This window comes from Lycium barbarum, chromosome 12 (genome assembly GCF_019175385.1).
Source record: "Lycium barbarum isolate Lr01 chromosome 12, ASM1917538v2, whole genome shotgun sequence".
Lineage (NCBI taxonomy): Eukaryota > Viridiplantae > Streptophyta > Magnoliopsida > Solanales > Solanaceae > Lycium > Lycium barbarum.
This window is the reverse complement of record NC_083348.1, coordinates 98,523,884-98,545,495: the sequence shown is the minus strand read 5'-3', so window position 1 is coordinate 98,545,495 and position 21,612 is coordinate 98,523,884. Positions and strand designations below refer to the sequence as shown.

The following is a 21,612-nucleotide window of genomic DNA, read 5'->3' as shown; positions in this document are numbered from 1 at the left end:
ATATATACGTAAGAATAGGGTATATTTACAAAATATGACGATATTTTTCAGTTTACAAAACATATCAATAGATTTCTTACAAAATATATACGAAAATTTTGTGTAAGAAATGTGTATATCTTGCTCAAAGCTTAAAATTTTCGCTCAAAATTTTGTGTATGAAAACTGTATGAAATAGTTATATCTTTCTCAAGACTTAAAAGTTTCGCTCAACTTTGTGTATGAAAATTTTATACTATGAAATATGTATATCTTGCTCAAAGCTTAGAATTCTCCCATTTTTCGTGTATGAAAATTGTATAAAACCGGTATGAAATATGTATATAATTGTATAAATTTTGTACAAAGTTCATTTTAGGCTTTTGGAAATTTAATACAACTACAACAACATTGTATACAAATCTAATACAATTTTGTATCTCGCTTCAAATTCGGATGAAATTTAATACAACTATAACAACATTGTATACAACTGTCATACAATATCAATACATTTCCAAATAGTCCAAAATCAGAATAGAAGTTTTTGTTTCTTCTGAATTTCTAGAGGGGCAATTAATTCAACTATCTTGTGTACCCAGTAAATTTGTATAAACAAAGTTCTATCTAATGGGCAAAATTGAAAATGAGAAAGCCGAAACATAATGAAAACCCTATTTTCTGTAAACAAAGTTTTCATCAAAAAGCAGAATTTCGTGTTTTAATTAGGATAAGATTGTGAAAAAGCATAAGTTGAAAGATGACAAATAGAGAGGTATACAAAACACTTCACATGGAGAAAATCTCAAAAGTTATTTGACCTTGCAAAAATAAAATTCAGAGAAAACAAAAGGCTGAGGTGATGACGGGATGAGTAGCTATTCCCACATAGTCGACTTCTTATTTTTGGCTTGCAGTGGTTTTTATTTTTTCCAAATCTGAGAAAATTGTGTGAGAGAAGGGGAAGGGAAGGGTGGGTTGTTTTTTTCCAAATCTGGGCAGATTAGAGGAGGGGAAGGAAAGGATAAGTTTTTATTTTTTTCAGATCCGTTATGTTTTGTAATTAAGTTAGTATGTTTTGTAAATAAGAAAAAGTATTCTTATGTTTTGTAATATAGAGTCTTAAGTAGTATTATTAGGTCATTTTTCATAAAAATTACTACTAAGAAAGTAACAACTCTAGTAAAACATCAGTAACCCAAATTGTTTGGACTTTGAATATTAGGCCCAAAGGGCCAAGGCAGTGAGAGAACTCTTACATGGCCCGCTTGGTAACAACATTTCGAATATGACTAGTTAACATGACCATTTAGTCGGAGTATTGTTTTCTTCGGAAATATTTTATTGAAGGTGTTCAAAAACAAAATCAAACTCGTGCGGTGTTTTAATGAAGCGTTTGAGTGCTAAGGATAAACATAAGCTTGGAATTGGAGTAACTATGATAAGTTCCAGTGGGAGCAAAATAAAAATAAAAATAGCAATTAATTTTTAATTAAAGACTTATATAGCAAATATATAAAAATATATTTATTGAAGTAGGACGCTGGCCTATAATGATGTATACACATAGAGGAATGGCGTTTTGTTTATCAATCTTCTAAACCTACAGTACACAAAATTAGCTGGGCTTATATTGCTCAGTTTCTACTGTTGCTATAAAATGCTGTACTATTTCCCGTTTATATCAGGTACAAGTTGCCTCCACTACTTGGCGCTCTTCCTTCTTTCCAGCAGGAACTTTCACTACCTTTACACGAAAAGCCGCCTGCACAGCATACACAAACAGATTGAGATGTTAAAAGTCATCAATACTTGGTGTAAGTATAGCAAATCAAGTAAGAGTGTTTTTTGACTCTCACCTGCTTATCAGAACCAAACTCGATAACATCTGATGGATGAAAACGTGTAGGGTAGTTTGGAGACGCCCGGTATCGTCTGCCTTCATTACTACATAACGTAGAGCAATCGTTATTTTGTCTTGCATAAAGTGTGATACACTAATAGTACAGTTAGTTGTATACAGGAGCTTACTCTGTAACCCAGGTACCATGTTCACTTCGTAAATCGCATCACTATTCGTTTCCTCGTGGCTCGATTGCTCATTTGCTTCTTCCTTTGGGCATGAAGTGTTTGGTGAGGCCTTTCTTCGCCTGTTGAAAAGCTAGCCCTTGCTCAAAGATCTTTTTTATTTAGCACTAGAGTTAAAAAACCGATGGAATGCGATCTCATAGGCAATTTCCTATGAGGGCTGGACCCCCAGCATCTGTAGAAGAAAGGGGAAACTCAATCATGAAACTGAATTTCCAAGCGGAAGGATGAGAATAAAAAATCCACAAGCTATGGCTGCCCCATGGGATGCTCATTTGAAACCTTTGTCCGGTCAATGCGAGAAAGAGAGAAGTGATGTAAACATAAAAATGGAAGGTTTGCTTGTCAGCCGTCGGGCCAATGATGCTCTTCTAGCTTTACCTACACGGCAAGGAAAATCAAAGGCGAGGTGGGAAATGCTCGGTTACAAAATATGCTCCATCTTTGCACGATATCCGGGCGTGCATCTGGGAGACTGGGATACCTGAGATTTGCAAAAAAATAAAATAAAATAAAATATAGACGATCTAAGCATTGGGTTCACCACAAGAATGTCGGGGATACTTAGCTATAGCAATCACCTGTGGCAAAGGTAAAACTACTGATTTCCCTGTAACGTTTGTATGCGAGACAACCTGAAACCAAAAGACATTAGTGATTCTTCATCTAATGAAACAATACCGCATTAAAGTTAAGTTCAGCTAGATGACATTCCTTTCATGGATCGGATATGTTGATTAGAGGAGATAGATGGTGAGAAATTTGCAACGGATGCGCCATAATGCATGATTTTTTTGTATAGTTATGAATATGTCGACAACTTTAAGTAATAAGAGGTCAGATAAAACAAAGAGAAATCTCATGTTGTGTAGCCTTTATACTCTTGCCTTAAATGTTCATTTCAAATAAAATGACTTAAACCATCTCCTCAAAGGCAATTAAGTCATTTAAATGCTGTATATCATAACAACTAGAACGCCAATTTGCTCATATAAACAAAACATCAACAAAGATTACTCTGTGCTAACTGCTAAGACCTAACAGCCAGCTATGAACAATCTTAAATCCAATAAACCATAACCTAGAAGCGTACCCAATAGTGCAAGGAATGTCCTCATCTCTGCTTTAGCAGCTATTGTTTTAAGTAGGAACCACCTGAAAGATAAAAATTAAGCACCACATTTAGCAAGCGAACTAGAAAAAATAGGACATACGTAAAAATGAAATTAGTAAATATTATGTTTCTCAAACTCACTCTGCATCCATGGCACGCTCTAAAGCATCATCATCTACAAACCATTTTCTCAATCGGTCATTTGCCTTCATCACCACAATACAGTATATTAATACTCCCATAAAGTTCATACATCGACCTTAATTAAGTAACAATGGAAGCCACAAATCTTTTATGTGATCGTGTGCTGAGTGAATATATAGTTTCCTTGAACTACATACTTCTTCAGATAGCCTGCAATGGTGTGTTCTGCCTTCAAGTTTGTCGCTTCAAGAAAAAAAAAAAAAAGACAACAACACAGGACATGAACTTCCAAGATTTCCAATAAACTCTTTATGGATCACATGCCTGCACTGTTTGTTTTTTCCCGAGAAAGGATTCACGTGATGACACTTGACTTCAGAGTAACTAATAGATCTTTAAAAGGTTTAGTGACAAATAACTGAAAAATTCAATAAAATCAATTGCTAGATAATATATAAGGGCCACTCTCTAATATTTCCTTTTTTGTCCTGATAAGGTAAGGAAAAGCTCAATTGCTAATATTTTGAAAAACCGAATAATTTGAAGCTTTAGATATAATAAAAGAATTTTCAATAAAATCTCTGACTTTGAAGCATTAAATATAATAAATGTTGTGCTGGAAGTTCCCACATCGCTCGCACACGGGATTGTGTGCGTGCTTATAAGCAGGGCCTGAAGCCTTTACCTGTACAGACGCGTTTTAAAGCCGTGAGGGGTTGAGGCTCCAAAGCGGATAATATCTACAAGTTGTTTATAACAATAAAAGCATTTCTAGTAAATAGTCATGAACAGTGATAAAAGGCAGGGGTCACCCGAAGAGCTGCTATTACGAGGAGAAGCAAAAATAAATATTTGGCTTTGCGATTTTACTCTCCAGCTTTTGTTTGATCAGATAAGGAAATCAAGACGATGTTTAAGCTATTGAAAGTGTAGAGAAATATAGCAGAAGAAAAGGTAAATCAGAGAGACGTTCTGCTAGCCCAAGATCGTTAACTAAGATCGGAAGATTCAACTAAAGAAGAGGAAGCTATGAAAAGGAGAACTTTATTATGGAACAAGATTTCTTGAATTGGCTTGAATTGCTTTAAAGTGGGTTCATTACAAATCACTAAGGCCATCCCTATTTATACTTGTATAGGGATGGTTCTAGAAATTATTCTAGATACATCTACAAGAAAAATCTAGTAAAATTTATCTTCTACCACTACTCTAGAATATTTAGATTTTTCTTTAGGATAATTATCCAAGATCCTACACTAGACTATTCTAGATCCCTTACTAAATATCTAGAATTTTTTGTACCTCCAAAAAATCAACTTTATTTCTTCACACTTCCCCATAAAGTGATTTTTTGGAAACTACCCTAAGCTTGTTGCAGAAGAACTCAGACGAAGCTTTTGGGTGTGCCTTGGTGAAGATCTCAGACATACTTTCCTATCTCCTCTTGCTTCTTCAAATGACAAAGGTTTTCCGCCATTAATTGGGCCTGCAAAGAAGCATGAATACGTCTTGATAAAATTTTCATATCTGTTACGGCCAGACTTGACAATATTTCTCTTTGGCCTTTGCGAACCACGTGAATCATCTTCATGCTGAGTTTCACATTCTTGAGTTTCCAGACTCCCCCTTTCTCTTAGGTCCTTAACAATTGTGTTATTTGGAGAAGCACCTGAGTCGGTGACGATCTGACCATTAATTTCTGCGAAGACTCAGCACCACCGTAGGATCCACCACCAGATTCTTTTTTAAGCTCCTCAATGAACTATTTTTCAGCTTCAGAGCATCCGAGAACCATATTATCTGTCTCTCCATATGAAATTGGGCCTTCAAGGTCAACCTCTTCATTTATTTGACCGTCAGCTTCTCCATCTGCTTCCAGTATTTGATCTGAGCTAGTGATTGACTCTGATATGGCAGATGATTGATCAGAGACTTCAACTTCCATTACAACTCCCTCAATGCTTTCTCTAGAATGGTCACCATTGTCATATATAGTTTCAGAAACTTCATGCTCAGGATCTACTTCAACATCCTCCACGTCCAGACTTTTATTACTAATTTTAGGATCTGCTTCGTTGATTTCCTCGATAGCAGCTACCACGTCACTAGTCTGAACATCTTTGGAATCTGCTTGCTTTTTGTTGATGACACCAATGCCTTCCTTCTCCACGTAATGGACCGTATTATCTCTTGAATCCATGATCCAGTCTCTTTCGAAATTGAAGGAAGCCAGGGCATCTACTACTCGAGCCTCAACTATGAAGCACCTTCCCCAGTCCTCTTCTTCTTCAGCAGCTTTCTCAACTTGAGCCATGTTGCTCTCTTTTGTTTGGCAATATCTTTTTATGTGTCCTATTTTACCACACCTGTAACATTTGAGAGTCTTCTTATAGTTATTAGTAGACTCTCTCTCCTTTTCTAGCGAGCTGGAAACACTTTGAGATCGAGAGTGTGGCGTATCTCTAAATGTTTTTCCTTTGAAGTTCCTCTTGTCGGCTACAAGAGCATTTCCTTCCCCTTCTTTAAAACATACACTAGCCATCTGTTTGGCTAGTAGCTCATGTGATGACAACAAATTCTCAAACTCCTCCGAGGATGGTTGTTGAGCCCATCCTTGAATTGATGTAACAAAAGGAATATATTTTGACTTCAAACCACGAATGATAGTTCTTCTCATTCGTGCTTCAGAGATAGCCTCATCCAGATTTAATAAAGAGATCTCTGAACATAAGTTCTTAATCCTCAAAAAGTACTCGACAATAGAAAGATTACCTTGAGTGGTGTTCGCCAATTCATTCTCCAATATTTGTAGCCGGGCTTCATCTTTCTTGTTGAACAAACGATCAAGGTTCCTCTAAATTTCATGAGCTGATTTGCACCTTATATTATGATCAAACAAGTTGTGTGAGATGGACCTCTTTAGGATGAACTCCGCCTTCGCATTAATCTGCTTCCACTTCTTGTATGCACTACTATTTTCCGGTCTGTCAGTAGGAGGACTTGTGTAACTACCATTAACATCCCACAAGTCCTCCCCCACAAGGTATGACTCCATACATATCTTCCATACCTTGTAATTGGACTGATGCAACAACTCCTCCCCAGTCCATTAACACGGCCGCTTAAATCCATTTAGAAAAACCAGTTGAATCTACCTCTAACCCGATCTTGAAATAAAATCTAGAAGCCAACTACGGCTATGGCTCTGATACCATGTAGAGAAATATAGCAGAAGAAAAGATAAATCAGAGAGACCTTCTGCTAGCCCACGATCGTTAACTAAGATCGGAAGATTCAACTAAAGAAGAGGAAGCTATGAAAAGGAGAACTTTATTATGGAACAAGATTTCTTGAATTGGCTTGAATTGCTTTAAAGTGGGTTCATTACAAATCACTAAGGCCATCCCTATTTATACTTGTGTAGGGATGGTTCTAGAAATTATTCTAGATACATCTACAAGAAAAATCTAGTAAACTTTATCTTCTACCACTACTCTAGAATATCTAGATTTTTCTTTAGGATAATTATCCAAGATCCTACACTAGACTATTCTAGATCCCTTACTAAATATCTAGGATTTTTTGTACCTCCAAAGAATCAACTTTATTTCTTCACAGAAAGCAAGAAAAGGCTTGTATATTCATACCCGTTGCCTCCTAGAACCCAACTTGACATTAGACACATTCCCAAGCCAATAAATACTCTCACACCAACTCTTCCAGGATGTGGTATCCTAAACTTAGTCCAAAACTGCCAAAATAATAGAAACCATGTTATACGAACTCTGCTAAATCAAACAAATTAGCTACTCCACTTTCAAGGAATAGACAGATTTCCATCCTGATAATCCACCAAGTCCAACGCCAAGATAAGCCTTGTACATTGATGCCATTATTGAAGACATTCTAGCCAGTCCATGGATAACTCCAACTCGAAATTTCCTATCACTTTCATAGCTGCAGACGAGGGAAATCATAAAAATCAGCTAACTGACAGAAATAACAGCTGTTCAAATCAATCCACAACTTTGAGCTCAGACTACGAGACAGATGCTTCAGAACTAATAGATGAGAAGTTCCATATAGAATGTTATGCGAATATTGCCTCATCTCCTGCACTTGCTCAGTTTCAAGCAGGTGTTTTGGCCGGTTGTAGATTGAGGTTAAGCCGTCAGCCCATTGGAACCGACTTTTTAATTATCATGAAGTTGCAACCTGTATTTAGTCAACCAGTATACAGCACTTAAGCCAATAACTAATGGATTACCTTCTTAAAGATGAGATGATATCCACAGGGCTTCCTGCCTCAGCACTTTGGCTCCATGCTTTGTCAAGTTTAAGTGCTAGTTGATAGCTATCCCGTAGTTGTACAGGGAAAAACTCAGTGGCACACACAACCTCACAATAATACGTGTATTTGATAGATGACGATACACAAAGACAATTAGGTGATCCAGTTTACACTTCATGATGCTTACTAACAAGAAAATATTTAACCCCGTTTTTCCCCACAAATATGTTACCCCTATTTAACATCAGAAACAATGTGGAGAGAAATACAGAAATGTCTGGTCATGACAAAGGTCTTCTTTTGAGAAATAGGCAGAAACCAATATCTGACTCACTTTCCACCTCCGTTAAAAGGCAAAAGGAAAAAAAAAAATTAAAGGTCTAGTTAAATTCCATAACCATTGACTAAGTTTGTACTTTTTAAGTTTCCTCAACTTTTGCTTTAAACTAAAAAACTTTTAGGATCTCTCAACTACCATCTCCCTAAACATGTCCACATAAGAATCGTGGCCTGCATAATTCCTCAGTCAGCCCTGCTTCTTAGCAAGAAGACTAATAATGCCATATAAAGTAAAGTCAAAAAGCTAAGGCTGATATAAAGAGTGTACCTCTATGGCCATGCATCCCCCTTGACCCAAATTAGGCTGCATAGCATGGACCGAGTCCCCAAGCAACGTAACACGACCTGTTCCCCATTTAAAGGTTAACGGTCTATCATAGATGTCCCACCGAAGAATTGCATCTTCATCTGTGGCAACTAACAGGTCTATAACATTGTCGCACCACCCCCCAATATTTTAAGCAATCTTGCCTTTTCACCTGTAGCATGAACAGAAAATATTGAACAACCAATGTAATGACAAGACGACTATAAATATTTTCCAACCTCTTGAGCGTCATAGTGGAAATTTAAATTGTCATGATAACATACTCATCTCCCGCAGCGCTAATGTCACGACCCACCTAAGCCATGTCCGGCGCTAAGTTAGACTAAGCCTACCAAGCAAGCCTAAACAATTTTCATGCTAAAAGTTTGACAGAGTTCCCTCTGTACCGGGAGCTATCCATAAATCCAACCTGTCAGCACTCAGTCAACAAGAACCCAACATACTACACCACCAACATACTAAGTCTAAGAGAATACCAAAATCTGAAGTCAGTGGCTTTCACTAGAACTTTAGAAGTTCCAAGTCACTTCTTTACTAACACAAGCCAAAACAACATTTACAAGACTGACTCAAGGAGCAAAACTCTAGAATTTAAACAAAATAATATACTACAGTAGTCTAAACAAAATGATGGCCCACGCAAAGCAAGTGCGGGGCTTACTGGAACTGTCATCAGCTCTGTGTGTCTCTCCATCTAAGTCAAAGTGTCACTCTCAGCTAAAATATCTGTAGAGGGGAAAAGGAAGAAAGAACGGGGTCAGTCACACCGACTGAGCGAGTAATAACATCAACCATAGCATTTTATTTGGGACAAGCATACATAAGAAATCATGCAGTTTATAAAATCATCAAAAATATCTTATTTAAATCAACATAACAATTCATGTATGAAAACTGTGGTTGAACCTAGTTATTTAATCACATCGTCATTTATTGGGAGCACCCTATGCCAGTACCGAGTGTACAATCTCCGCTATGGATTTACCATAGCCGTCTAATTACCCGGTCGGCTAGGTTCCCTTCTATAGGGTATTGGCACAATACTATTTCTTTCCTACTAGCGAAGGAAAATTATCATACAAGATGCACCGGCTCTAATGATCCCGACGTTCGATAACGGCGATTTGGCAAAGTTTACTCCTGAAGGATCTTCCTTATAGTACTAAATATATTCATATCCTTTCTGTGTCAAGAATCAATTCCAATAGTATATAGCACCTCATAAATAACAGAGGTTCAAGGATAAAGTATGTGAAAGTCATGGTAAAGATGATTTAGTACATATCCAATTATTGATCATACTATCGCTTGTCCCCATGCAAGTAATCAATTTTTAGACAAATCTTTTCAATGCAAGAAAATGAACTTAAATCATGCTATAGTTGAAAATCAACTATGAAAAAATTGTCAATCACAGTACCCTTGCCGGATAACTCCAGTCCACTTCCAACAATTGTGTCCTCGAAATGTCAATTATCGAAAGAAAATATAATGTAATATATGAGTATTCCTTATCCCTAGAACTCATTGTATATTTCTAGAAATAGAAATCAGTAGTCCCCGAACCCATTCAACTGCTTATTCAAGTTACTCATCTCCTCAATAGTTTGAGTAGCAACACTACCGTTCCAACCTAAATCCCCTAAACACGAGTTCAACAGTCCTTAAATAGCAAGTTATGAAAACTGCGTTACAAAAATATCAAAGAAGGGTTATGTTCGGCTAGTGTTAAGATTAATTTCGGGCGAACTACCTCCAAGAAGTTCTTGTCCTTGAACTGATATGGAAAAGAACAAATTCTAATAAAAACTGTTAAGTTGCTACTGAATCACTACCCAATTCTGAAATTTTCCAATGAATCCCAGGTTACTGTTTGTAAGTCCAACAATTTGTTGTTTACCCCCAAAGAAAAAGGATGGATTAACTTGTGAATGAATATCACAAACTTACCTGAAGAAGATTGCAAGATATATATGGCAAAAGAGTGAAAAGGGAATATTGGAGGCGTAATAGGTAAAGACCTGATGACATTTTTCTTCTATAGACTTGACATAAATGTCTACAAAAATGTCGTGCAAGTATGGGTGTTACTTGAAACCTTATCAGTTTTTGACTTTGTTTTTTACACTACACTGATCAGATGGCCTCACCAATAAATTCTACATTAAAAACAATCTTTTTCTTTCAGCTACAAGTTAATAAACAATTTCTGTGGTGAAGTAAGGACCTCACATCTATGAGTAAATACAAAACAATTGTGGTGCATCATTCTCTGAAACTTCTACAGTAATTAAGTAGATGTATTAGAGTTCACCTGCTTACCACAATTTAGTTTATACACGAAGCAGCACTTCAGTTCAAAACTTTCCACTCATAATTCATGGAGTCTATCTCATTGTAATCTCGACTTCTTCTTTACCTTATTGCAACACTACAATCAGGTCTCAACGAGGAAAAATATTTCTTAGATGAAATTGAAGTTACGTAACAAGTCAAGCATTCAAAAATATCTTATAGTAAGTATGCCTATATCCTGAATTATAGTAAATAGTTTTAAGCGGCCTAACAATTACCGTTTGGAGCATCCACCCCGTCAGCTGGATCATTGTGAAATGCATACCACTGTATCTTGCCTTCACCCACATCTGAAGAAACAAAGTACTGTTTGTGGCCCAAAAACACTCAGTACCTTCAGAAAAGAATTCACAATTTAACCTCTACTGTGAAAACATAGCGAGAGCATAACCGGACCAGTAGAGATAAGGACATGAAAAGGGAAACACAATCCGATAAGTAAAAGTATCATACCCAACGGTCTCAATACCAGCAGGAACAAAATCTACAATTCCAGTATAATAAGTGTAGCCAGAGTAAGTAGCTTCGCTGGGTCCAAACAAATTAGTCGGTACCTACAATAAAAGGCCATTGTTTGAGATCTTCTAAACCAAGTAGAACTAACCAACAAAGGCTCACTGAGCAATTCAGACTTATATTTTTTAACCTGGACCACAATCTCAAGTAACATATGAACAAGTCAATCTATCCTTGTTAACCAAAGTAGTAATAATAGAAGGAAAAAAAGAAGACCAATTTTGAATACCTTAGACCTTATGCCATCAGCACCAACCAGAAGATCACCTGTATATCTCTGTCCATTCTCAAGAGTCACAGTAACCTGATTTCTCACAACACATGAAACGCTATAATGAAAATTGATGAATAAGACACAGCAATTAGCTAGAGTTGACACTGATGCGAACTCCAATGGAAGGATCTACATGATCTTGAATGAAACTAACAAAAGTTATAATCTTTCTTGATACTTCGAGAATAGCAGAAAACAAAGAGAGTAAATCTATCAGTACCCTCTCTCCATCATCTTCAAAGTTTACTGCATTACTTTCATTCATAATTATATCTTCCCCAACAGCACGTGCACGGATCTGTTGCAAACTCATGCGGCTGATGACTCTTGTTACAGGAAGTCCACGTTCCGCTGCTGGAGTGAACATATCAAACTTGCGATACCTGACACCCAACTATGCAGTTCAAGTAATAAATAATGGTTCTGTTCTCACAAGAAAACTGCTCATACAATAATGAGAGTATGAGACCAATTTATCAATCTGATTGAAGGTAAAGATGGATCCTTTTCCTGGATAAGTTTGACAACTATGACTCAATAAAGTTTTGACGACATGAATAGTTTTCCCTCTACTAATTCCAGTATAATTTCCGAAAGGCTAAGGAGCCGTTTGGCCATGAGCATTATTCAACTTTTTATAGAATAATTTTTCCTTTACTTCAAAATCAATGTTTGGTTAAATGTTTTCAAATACAACTTGGAGTTGAATTCCATATTACCCTTGTAGTTACTTGTCCTTCAATTTCTGTTATTATATGTTGTTCCTTGTACTTCGATTATCGTATTATTGTGTTATAGCTATTGTTCCTTTTTCGCTTTGTCATGCTTTCTACAGTATTTTGCCATGACTTCTTCACTTCCGTTATTTCCTTTTCCGCACTGCTTTGAAATGCTTTTCTTGAGCCGAGGTCTATAGAAACAGCCTCTCTACCTTCCAAGGTAGAGGCAAGGTCTGCGTACACTCTATCCTCCCCAGACCCCATGGATTACACTGGGTATGTTCGGTGGTGGACCAAGGATTCAATGGTCCTGGGTGCTCACCTTAAAATCAACAAAAAATATATGCTTTCAGTGAGATTCGAACTTGGCTCCTCCATGGCTTAGTCTAAAGCCTACAACCTTTTAACCAGAGCACCAAGATCTTTTATTGGTTCTTGGGTGCTATTTATTAGTTTATACCAAAATTTCAATATTTGCTATATGTCTACATAGAGTATCCGCCACGGTTAATGGGTGCTTGAGCACCAAAAAATAGTACACGGGTCCGCCCCTGTATGTTGTTTCATAAATTTCAAATAAAGTGAAAAATATTTGGAATTTAGGGCCAAACGCCTTCGAATATTTAACGAATTCATGATTTTCTTGGATTTTCTTCAGTAATATGATTGTTACTGCAAAACAGATTCTATGTAACACCAAGAGTTTCTCTTCAGACAAGCAGTTAGCACAAAGATATTAGAGTGATGTGAATATTACCAGTCGCCAGAAATACCATCAACCAAACCATTAATCCTTTGACCAGTGATGCAGCCAGCATTCATAATATCTTCAGCAACATCCATATCAATTGCTTCCAAAGCAGCCAATGCATTGCTCTGTATCTGAATTGGCCCCCCATATTGCCCTCTCCTCTAATAGCACTTAAATCCCTCTCAAACACCAATACCTCAAAACCCTTTTTCTTAGCAGCAAGTGCAAAAACTAACCCTCCAATTCCACCACCTGCCACAAGTACTTTCAGCTTCACTGTGGTACCTTACCGTTAACCCCAGAGCCACTTTTCTCTGTAGGAGTAACCGGGGCTTCAGCTAGTGTTGCTTTTACTCCTTTTACCTTCTTGATATGCCCATTCCAAGCTTCTGCAAGGTATAGAATGAAACAACTCTGCTGGAAAGTCCTTGGAGATCAATAAAGGCAACTGCTTTCTTGAAAAAATTGAAGTGGAGGGATGAACTGAAGTGTAAAACACAGTTGAATACATGCTTGTACCACAGTTCAAGAAAATTAAGATTAGCTTTTTCTCTATCAATGTATGATTCAGTGGAAAGAAGAAGTCTTTATGGAAATTGTTAATTAAGCCAATGTGCGTAGGTTAGGCCTTTGAGAGGAGGGACAAAAGGAAGTGAAAATTTAGGGTGATAGTGAGAGCGCTGGTTGTTGCATGGAATTCCATTTCTTTTAGTTTCCTTTCCTTTTTTTCTTTTTAAAAAAAAAAAAAAAAAACTTTCTGAAACAGCCTCTCTGCCCCCCCCCCCCCCCCCCACACAAATATAGGGGTAAGGTCCTGCGCGCACACAATGGTGGAGCCAACTAAGAGGTTCAAAATATGAAGAAGTTAACGCACGAAAAAGCCAACATCCACTATATATTCATAAAAAATAATTATGACCATGTATAAACACTGTTCGGACAAACCCCCTAAGCTCTACTTGGCTCCGCTCACCTTACATCCTATCCTTCCCAGACCCCACTTATGAGATTACACTAGCCATGTTGTTGTTGTAGTAGTGAGAGCGGTGATTGTTAACCAAAAACAGTGCCAGGGGTGGGGGGCAAGGAAGATTGAGAACCAATCCATGGTGGAGAAGCTGCACCAATGACGCAGATTCTATGGCCAGGTGGCTTGCCATTGCTGCTTCTTCACTCATCTATGTTGGATATTTATTTTCCTCCTTTTTCTTGTCCCTTTCGGTGCTTGACTATTGTTCTTGTGGTTATGCATCTTCCTCTTTTTAAGATCAAATATTTTCCTTTATACCAAAACACCCTATGTTTAGATATGCAGCTCAACTGCTACTTCAAAATTGGAGTAACTATGATAAGTCCCAGTAGGAGAAAGACAAAAACTAAAATAGCAGTTAACTTTGAATTGAAGACTCATAAGAAAATATATAAAAGAAACTTATGAAGTAGGACACAGGCTTATAAATATATATATACACATAGCGAAGTATATTTTTAGCAATGGTAGAGAGAAACAATGACCATGAATTTCTCCAGAATTCTTTAGAGAAACATATAATCTCTGTATTTTCTTGCATGGTGTTTGCTTATCAATCTTCTGAACCTACAGTATACAATTAGCTGGGCTTAAATTGCTCAGTTTCTGCTGTTGCTATAAAATGCTGTACAATTTCCCGTTTATATCAGGTCAAGCTTTTATAATTCTCAAGCTGCCCCCACTGCTTTGCGCTCTTCCGTCCTTCCAGCAGTTTTTGGAGGAACCTTCATTACCTTTACACGAAATGCAGCCTGGGCAACATCAATAAACAAGTTCTTCATGAATAATGCTAACGCCAATACTTCATGTAAAAGCATATCAAGGAAGAGTTTTTGAATCTCACCTTATCAGAACCAAATTCGATAACATCTGATGGATGAAAACGTGTAGGAAAGTTTGGAGACACCCGGTATTTTCTGCCTTCATTACTACATAAAGCAGAACAATCATTATTTTTGTCTTAATAAATTGTGATAAATAGTAGTACAGTTGTATACAGGGATGAGTCGAACTTACTCTGTAACCCATGTACCATGTTCACTTTGTAAATCAGTTACAAAAAAAGCTCCGTCTTTGCATGATATCCGGGCGTGAATTTGAGACACCTAAGATTTAAAAAGGAAAATAGACAATCTAAGCATGCATTCACCAGCAGAATGTCCAAGATACTTAGCTATAGAATCATATTGCGATCACCTGTGGCAAAGGGACAACTATTGATTTTCCGGGAATGTTTGTATGCGAGACAGACCTGAAACCAAAAGACTGTCAGGAACAATTCTAATGAAACAATACTGCATTATAGATTCTTCCGTTACAGCCAAGTTCAGCTAAATGACATTCCTTTCCTGTCTGCTTCACACTTTTGATTGGATATGTTGATTAGAGAAGATTGATGGTGCGATATTTGGAACGAAGGCACCATAATGCATGATTTTTTGAATAATTATGGATACTTGGAGCTTGAAGTAATAAGAGTTCAGGTAAAGAAATGCAGCCAGCTGTGAACAATCTAAAATCCAATAAACCATAACATAGAAGCATACCCAATAGTGCAAGGGATACCCTCATCTCTGCTTAAAACAATAGGTTGTAAAGCAGCGTTGCCATTCCCCGCAGGTAACAGTAACCACCTGAAAGATGAAAAGTAAACACCAAATTCAGCAAGAAAACTAGAAAATAGGACATACATAAAAATAAAATTCGTAAATGTTATGCTTCTCAAACTCACTCTGCATCAGTAGTAGCACGCTCTAAAGCATCATCATCTTCAAACCACTTTCTCAATTGGTCGTTTGCCTTCATCACCACAATACAGTACAATAATAATCCCATAAAATTCATACTTGGACCTTAGTTAAATAACAATGGAAGCCACAAATATTTTTTGCATTCGCGTACTGAGTGAATAGTTCCTTCCACTACTTACTTTCTCAGATAGCCTGCAATGCTGTATTCTGCCTTCAAGCTTGTCGCTGCAAGAAAAAAAGACTTGAGTCAAACGACGTAGGATATCAACTTCCAGGAATTCCAGTAATTAATGTCTTCAAAGATGTAGTGCCAGATACAGAAAATTCCAGCAAATCAATTGCTAGACAATAGACATTGCCCTAACTAACTATAGAGGGGGTCAATTTCTAATATTCCTTTTTTCCCCTGATAAGATAAGGAAAAGCTCAATTTCTAATATTTCTTTAAAAAAAAATAAACGAACAATTCAAAGCTATAGATATAATAAAAGAATTTCTGGTAAAATTTCTGACTAAAAAGAATCAACGGAATAATCATGAACTGTGATAAAAGGCGGGAGTCACCCCCAGAGCTGCTATTAGGAGGAGAAGCAAAAATAATTATTTAGCTTTGCAGTTTTACTCTCCAGCTATTGGCAGATCTCATTAGGAAACCAAGATGACGTTTAAGATATTGAAGCAAGATAAGCCTTGCATATTCCTACCCGTTGCCTCCTAGAACCCAGCTTAACATTAGAGGCATTCCCAAGTCAATAAATACTCTGCCACCAACTCTTCCAGGATGTGGTATCCTATACTTGGTCAAAAACTGCAAAAATAATAGAAAACCATATTAGAAAAAACTCGGCTAAATCAGACAAACTAGCTACTTCAATTTCAAGTGATAGACAGATTTCCATACTGATAATGGACCAAGTCCGACACCAAGATAAGCCTTGTAAGTTGACGCCATGATTGCAGCCATTCTAGCCAGTCCATGGATAACTCCAACTCGAAGTTTTCTAGCACTTTCATAGCTGCAGACAATGGAAATCATAAAAAATCAGCTAATTGGCAGAAATAGTAGCTTTTCAAATAGATTCACAATTTTGAGCTCAGAAGTTCCATTTAGATATTATGTGAATATTATGACTCGTCTCCTTCACTGGCTCAGTTATGACATTTCAAGCAGGCCGATTGGAACTAACTTTTTAATTATCATGAAGTTGCAACCTGTACTCAACCAACCACAACTATATAGCACTTGAGCCAATAAATGATGGATTACCTCCTTAAAGAAGAGATAATATCCACAGGGCTTCCTGCCTCGGCACTTCGGCTCCATGCTTTGTCAAGTTCTAGTGCTAATTGATAGCTATCCTGTAGTCGTAAAAGGAAAAGTTCAGGGCCATACCTCTGCTTTAAACTAAAAACTTTTAGGTTCTCTCAACTACAATCTCCCTAAACATGTCCACATAGGAATTGTGGTCTGCATGATTTTAGTAAGTCCTCAGTCAGCCCTGCTTCTTAGCAAGAAGGGACTAAGAGATACAGTCGACTAATAATGCCATATTAAGTAAACAAAGTCACAAAGGCTAATATTACGAGTGTACCTCTATGGCCATGCATCCCCCTTGACCCAAATTGGGCTGCATAGCATGGACAGAGTCACCAAGCAATGTAACACGACCTCTTCCCCAATTAAGAGTTGGTGGTCTATCATAGATGTCACGTCGAAGAATTGCATCTTCATCTGTGGCAACCAATAAGTCTATAACATTGTCGCACCACCCCCCAAATATTTTAAGCAATCTTTCCTTTTTACCTGCAGCATGAACAAAGAAAACATTGAACAACCAATGTAATCACAAGATGACTATAAATATTTCCCAACCTCTTGAGCATCATAGTGGCAATTTAAACTGTGATGATAAAAGTCAAGCGTTCAAAAATGTTTTCTAGTAAGTACGTCTATATCCTGAATTATAGTAAATAGCTTTAAGCGGCCTTAAACTTTTACCATTTGGACTATCCACACCGCCAGCTGGTTCATTGTAAAATGCATACCACTGCATCTTGCCCGCACCCACATCTGAAGAAACGAAGTACTGTTTGTGGCCCAAAAAGACTCGGTACCTTCAGAAAAGAATTCACAATTTAACCTCTACTATGAAAACATAGCGTGAGCATAACTGGACCAGCACAGATAAGGACATGAAGTGGGAAAACACAATCCAATAAGTAAAAATATCATACCCAACTGTCTCAATATCAGCAGGAACAAAATCTGCAATTCCAGTGTAACAAGTGTAGCCAGAGTATGTAGCTTCACTAGGTCCGAACAAATTAGTCCGTACCTACAATAAAAGGCCAGTGTTTGAGATCTTCTAAACGAAGTAGAATTAACCAAACAAGTCAGTATATCTAAGCAAAGTAGTAAAAATAAAAGGAAATAGAAAGAAGACCAATTTTGAATACCTTCGACCTTATGCCATCAGCACCAACCAGAAGATCACCTGTATATTGCTGTCCATTCTCAAGAGTCACAGTAACCTGATTTCACACAACACATGAAAAGCTATAATGAAAATTGATGAATAAGACGGAACAATTAGCTAGAGTTGACACTGATGCAAACTTCAAATAAAATATCTTCACGATCTTGAATGAAACTAACAAAAGTTATAATCTTTCTTGAAATATTGAGAATATTAGAAAACAAAAAGACCCAATCTAGCATTACCTTGTCCCCTTCATCCTCAAAGTCTACTACATTACTTTCATTCATAATAATATCCTCCCCGACAGCACATGCAAGGATCTGCTGCAAAGTCATGCGGCTGATGACTCTTGTCACAGGAAGTCCACGTTCCACTGCTGGAGTAAACGTATCAAACTTGCAATACCTGAAACTCAACTATTGTCACTGCATGCAGTTCAAGTAATAAATAAAGATTTTTCAGACAAGAAAGCTGCTTATACAATAATGAGACCAATTTATCAATAAGGTTGAAGTTAAAAAAAAATGAATGCTTTTCCGGCATAAGTTTGAGAATTATGACTCAATAAACTTTCGACTAAATTAATTTCTAAAGGATGTCCCCATTCTACTAATTCCAATATAGTTTCTGAAAGGCTAAATATTTCGAAGAATTCATTATTTTCTTGTTTTTTCCTAAGTAAAAAGCGTATTTGTGATAGTTACTAATAAAAGTAAAGAATAAAGGGTTTTCAAATCTAAACGCTACTCCCTCCCTCCCAATTTACGTGGCACTTTTCTGATTTTGAGAGTTAAACAAGTTTTTCTTTGGTCGTAATCTTTTAAATGCCTTCTAAATATTTTTAAATTATTAATTATTGTGACTTATAGTACTTGTATGTAATTTCTAAATATATGATTTATTTTAAAAAAAATTGCAATTCTATATCCAAATTCACAGTCAAAATTAAAAAACTTGATATTCGAAATTGGAACTGTGTCACGCAAATTGGTACAGGGGAGTATTAAATAGTGAATCTGAACAGTAAAAGCAAACCTTTCATATCTAAGAATTAGGTATTGCTAAATTGTCCTTAGTTATGAATTTTAGAGTGGAATAACAGATGATCCAATCATTCAATAGCTGTTTCACTTCAGAGAAAAGAATCATGCAGCAAAAAAGTGTGTATAATTAATGTCTATTAATCTATTCAGCCACAGTGCAAAAAAGACAAGCACTTAATTAGCACAAAGAAATTAAGAGTGATGTGAATATTACCAGTTGCCAGAAATACCATCAACCAAGCCATTAATCCTTTGACCAGTGATGCAGCCAGCATTCATGATGTCTTCAGCAACATCCATATCAATTGCTTCCAAAGCAGCCAATGCATTGCTCTGTATCTGAATTGGACCTCTATATTGCCCTTCCCCTCTAATAGCACTTAAATCTCTCTCAAACACCAATACCTCAAACCCCTTTTTCTTTGCAGCCAGTGCAAAAACTAACCCTCCAATCCCACCACCTGCCACAAGTACTTTCAGCTTCTTCTGTGGTACCTTACCGTTAACCCCATAGCCACTTTTCTCTGTAGGAGTAACTGGAGCTTCAGCTATTGTTGCTTTTATTACTTTACCCTTCTTGATATGTCCATTTTCTAAGTTCTTGCAAGGTAAATAATTACACAACTCTGCAGGAAAGTCTTTGGAAATTAGTAAAGGCAACTGCTTTCTTGAAATGGAGGGATGAACTGAAGTGTAAAAGACAGTTGAATACATCTTTTACTTGAACTTTCTTGAAACCAAGTTCAAGAAAGATTGGTTTTTTTTTTTTCTCTATCAATGTATGATTCTTGAAAAGAAGTGGAGGATGATTTATGGGAATTGTTAATTAGGCCAAAGTGCGTTAGTTAAGCAATAGAGGAGGGAAAAAAGAAAGTGGAAAATTGTGGTGTGTGATAAGTACAGTGGTGGGGTAAGGAAGACTGAAAAATCCATGGTGGAGAAGATGAACCAATGATGCACATTGCATGTTGCCAGGTGGCTTCTCATTGTTGCTTCTTTGGGTTACTAAGCTGAGGCAGATGTTTGACGTTTGTTTACTCATTTATGGTGGATGTTTATTTTCCTTTTTTTGTTTTTTGATTCCCTTTCGGTGGTCCACCCACCATGGTTTGGATTTAGAAAAAACAATAAAAGCTCAATATAAAAAGTAATATTATTTCTGAAGAGATAATTTTGAGTAGGGGTGTTCATGGTTCGATTTGGGTTGGTTATTGATTAAAATTATAACTAAATTAATTTAGTCAGTTTTTAAATGTCTAAAATCATAATCAAACCAAATAAAATAATAACCACCGGTTTAGTTATTGTCGGTTTGATTTAATTTTTCGATTTATGACTAGTAGCCACAAGACTTATCAGTAAAACATTAAAAAGTTGAAAAATACTTGTCCTTTTTTGGTTCAAACGATAACTTTTATTTATAGTTTAAGGTGAAACATACATCATAGAAATATTTTCACTATTAGTGATAGTGTAGTACTCAAGTTATCCAAAGTTGCTAAATTATTACATATAGAGCTAAGAACTAACTTAGTAGTGGCTACACCATTTTTGTCATCTTAATACACATACCTGAAAATAAAGTAGAGTGTATGAGCTTTTAGTTGTTGTTACAAACATACATATTATAAATTAAACATAAAGACTACCTAAAATTAAAATTAAAACATATGAAATAAAAAAACTTTGTGTAATGATTCCAAACTTTGGGGGCAGTACTTGCATTTTGCCCTCAATTCTCTCATTTTATTAAAAAACTTTGTGTAATGATCCCAAACTTCAGACCCTATCCCCAAGGCTAGGGTCTTGACTATAGAGTTGTTCTTTTCTCCTTAAACAATCATGTGAAATAAGTAAATCAAAAATTAAATTAATGATTAAAAGGTATAAAATATTTATAATTATTTATGAAAAACTAATATTATACATATAAATAATTATAAAATTTATGTATATAATTTATCGGTTTGGTTCAGTTATTTATTCGGTTTTTTTATAATAGAACCATAACCGAACCAAATATTATCGGTTTTAAAAATTTAAAACCAAATCAAACCAAACCAAACCAAATATCGGGTTTTTTATTCGGTTTGGTTAAATTTTTGATTTGGTTTTGGTTTTAACCAAAACCGTGAACAGCCCTAATTTTGAGCATCCTAGACTATTTGAGCCAGCCTTTTATATTTATTTAGGATATTTTTAAATTAATATATGTACATAAATATAAAAAAATTATCTTATATATAATGTAATTTTTTGCCGAGCGTGTTATTGTAATTTTTTATTGAATGTGTTCGGGTGAACACCCTCTAAATCCGCCCGTGGTTGTGCTAGTTTTATGTAGTTTTATAATCTGACCAACCTTAAAATAAAAGAGGAAGAAATATCTGATAAGTCTCTCTCATGCGAA

General features: G+C 36.3%; 1 protein-coding gene and 1 pseudogene across 1 annotated transcript; both read right to left on the bottom strand.

The window, feature by feature from the left end:
• Window positions 1-1,479: 1,479 nt before the first annotated feature.
• LOC132623107 (zeaxanthin epoxidase, chloroplastic-like) lies at window positions 1,480-13,604 on the bottom strand (annotated as a pseudogene).
• A 687-nt stretch (window positions 13,605-14,291) lies between these two features.
• LOC132621944 (zeaxanthin epoxidase, chloroplastic) lies at window positions 14,292-20,084 on the bottom strand. The gene is made up of 16 exons (XM_060336424.1): window positions 19,417-20,084; window positions 18,402-18,564; window positions 18,137-18,211; window positions 17,915-18,015; window positions 17,679-17,794; window positions 17,272-17,483; window positions 16,947-17,038; window positions 16,581-16,695; window positions 16,384-16,487; window positions 15,859-15,904; window positions 15,661-15,728; window positions 15,476-15,562; window positions 15,126-15,180; window positions 14,946-15,034; window positions 14,773-14,857; window positions 14,292-14,680 (listed from the first exon to the last, which is right to left on the bottom strand). The coding sequence occupies exons 1-16, from the start codon at window positions 19,914-19,916 to the stop codon at window positions 14,597-14,599; spliced, it is 1,992 nt and encodes a 663-aa protein (XP_060192407.1). The 5' UTR covers window positions 19,917-20,084; the 3' UTR covers window positions 14,292-14,596.
• Between the last annotated feature and the right edge of the window lie 1,528 nt (window positions 20,085-21,612).